This window comes from Gadus macrocephalus, chromosome 11, assembly GCF_031168955.1.
Source record: "Gadus macrocephalus chromosome 11, ASM3116895v1".
NCBI lineage: Eukaryota > Metazoa > Chordata > Actinopteri > Gadiformes > Gadidae > Gadus > Gadus macrocephalus.
Genome location: NC_082392.1, coordinates 14,265,904 through 14,268,104, shown reverse-complemented (window position 1 = coordinate 14,268,104; position 2,201 = coordinate 14,265,904). Strand labels below are relative to the sequence as shown.

The 2,201-nt window shown below is 48.5% G+C and overlaps 1 protein-coding gene across 5 annotated transcripts in view; it reads left to right on the top strand.

Annotated features, from left to right (window-relative positions):
* Positions 1-2,201, top strand: part of LOC132468221 (intermembrane lipid transfer protein VPS13B-like) — a 325,476-nt gene that overhangs the window by 222,144 nt on the left and 101,131 nt on the right. For all 5 annotated transcript variants that reach the window (XM_060065938.1, XM_060065939.1, XM_060065937.1 and 2 more), the window contains exon 35: positions 1,555-1,950. In XM_060065938.1, coding sequence (XP_059921921.1) covers positions 1,555-1,950 — 396 coding nt within the window. The remainder of the gene's footprint in view (positions 1-1,554; positions 1,951-2,201) is intronic.

The window sequence follows — 2,201 nt, the reverse complement described above, 5'->3', positions numbered from 1 at the left end:
CAGCCATGACCAGGGTGTCTTAATTAATGTGAGCCTGGGATGGAATGTTATAAGAGGGAGAGCGAGAGAGAGAGAGTATCTTCTTGCTCTTTCCCTCTATCAAACATAGATTTAGTATCCAACATATAATTCATTCAAAAACATGACTATGAATGTATTATTTAGTAGGTAGCATTGTTCTATATGCCTCTGTGTACTGTGTGTGTTTTCCTCTGTACTGCAAAGCACCCAGACCTTTATAGTCGTGAGGATGAGAAGGATTCTTATTCTTTTATGAAACCAAGCAATCTACCCACGTTGATTTATATCATCTGTCACTGCTGAAAGCTTTTTACTGCCACAATGTCTGGAATTCTCCCAACATCTGCTGCCTGGAGAGCAAAGAGAGTCGACTGCGCTATGCTCTGCTTTCTACATTATACCACACAGTCCCCACCCCTCCGCCCTGGGCACAGCCCGGCTTTAAAAGACACTTTCCAATCTCGTAAGAAGTGCAAAAAAGATTTTGAAGACCGCAGAAGGAAAGAAAGGCCCCACTACATGCCGTCAGTGCCTCCCGTTGTCGCCGTGGGACTCTCTGCTGCTCTGGTCAATTTGTCCATGGTTTCAATCAAGCAAGTTATTTGGTGAGGGGTCCCCTCTTGTCACAGAGGAGATCCAAACAAGCAACAAAGCTCCAAAGGAAACGGAGAAGAAAGTCGTAATGTGATGCGGAGATTCCTTTCTGTGACTGTAACAAAGCAGAGCGCATCTTGGTTTGTTTTGGGATGAAGCAGTAATCTGTTTTCATGTAAATTCAATTCTTGTGTCCATCTTGTTTTATCGGGACGCTGCACATGTTCTGGGGTGTCCGTGGACGATACACGTGTTCCATCTGCAAGTTGTTGGTCTGTGTGTGTGTGTGTGTGTGTGTTTGTGTGTGTGTGTCTGTATGTACACGTTGTGTACATCCGCTGCATTCTGCTTTTGACATTATGTATGGCATATAATTACTATAATTAGAAGTATGAACACCGGTATTGATGCTAGTGATTGTAGTTAATGTAGCTATGAACATCTCAATAATCATGCCATAGAAACTGCGCATTAAAGCCGAACTGCCTGACGTAGAAAAATGAATCCAGTTGTGGTATGCTTTGGTAGCGGTGTGTGTGTGTGTGTGTGTGTGTGCGTGTGTGTGTGTGTCCTAGTTCAGCATGTTTGAGATCTCGGGACATTAAAAGAGGTCCCCATTAGCACGATGGCTCTTAAGAGCTGGTCTGAATCTGCATGGTTTACCAGTGTGTTTACGTGGGCCAATCCGATACACTTCCCATGATTTCACGCAAAGTTCTGTTTGTGTCAATAATGTGCACGGTTTATGTCCTAAAGTCTGTTATCAATGTCTGTGTCGTGGAAACATGGCTGTTCTCATTATAACGACTATATCACAAACGAGATGGGGGTCTTGACTTCATTATTGGTTTATCCAGCACGCCTGTTGTGTAGGCATCAGAGGCTTTAAGGATACCTCCACCTCACACCTCCTCAATGTCCTCCCCTTTTCACCCCCAGGTGCGTCGCAAGGAGCAGAAGCGGCGAGGTGGGCGGGACACGGCGGCGGGGGAGACGACGGCGGCGGCGGCGGCGGGAAGGCCCGGCGGTGAAGCCCCGCCATCCTCCTCCTCCCGGCACAGCGCGGCCGGGGGGCGGGACAGCGGCTTCGGCAGCGACAGCGCCCGCATCCGCATCGTGCAGATCGAGCAGCAGAGCGGCGCCAGCCACCACCGCCTGGCCCGGCCCTCGCACCAGTCCACCATCACCAAGAACCTCAGCTTCATCCCCTTTGACGTCTTCCTCACCGCCAGCAAGCTGTCTCTCATGACCTACGCCTGCTCCGGCCTGGACCCCGCCCACGGCCTCGCCCAAAGCCCCGCCCCCTACCGGAGGAGGAACCCGACTGGAGAAAAGGTAGACAATTCTACAGGGAATGGAACACTGTTGACCAATGGTGGGCCCTCGTGTTGTGGTTGATGTTATGTAAAGAACGTGTTATATCGATAACGATTCAGAATTGAATCGGATGACAATGATAAAAGACTTGGATGACAATGATAAAAGACTTGATGCCTAAATACCAGGTCAGGTTAACCCTCTGTTATGAAAGTCTGCATTGCTGGAATATCCTCTTGTATAATACGCTTTACTTTAACAGTACCTTG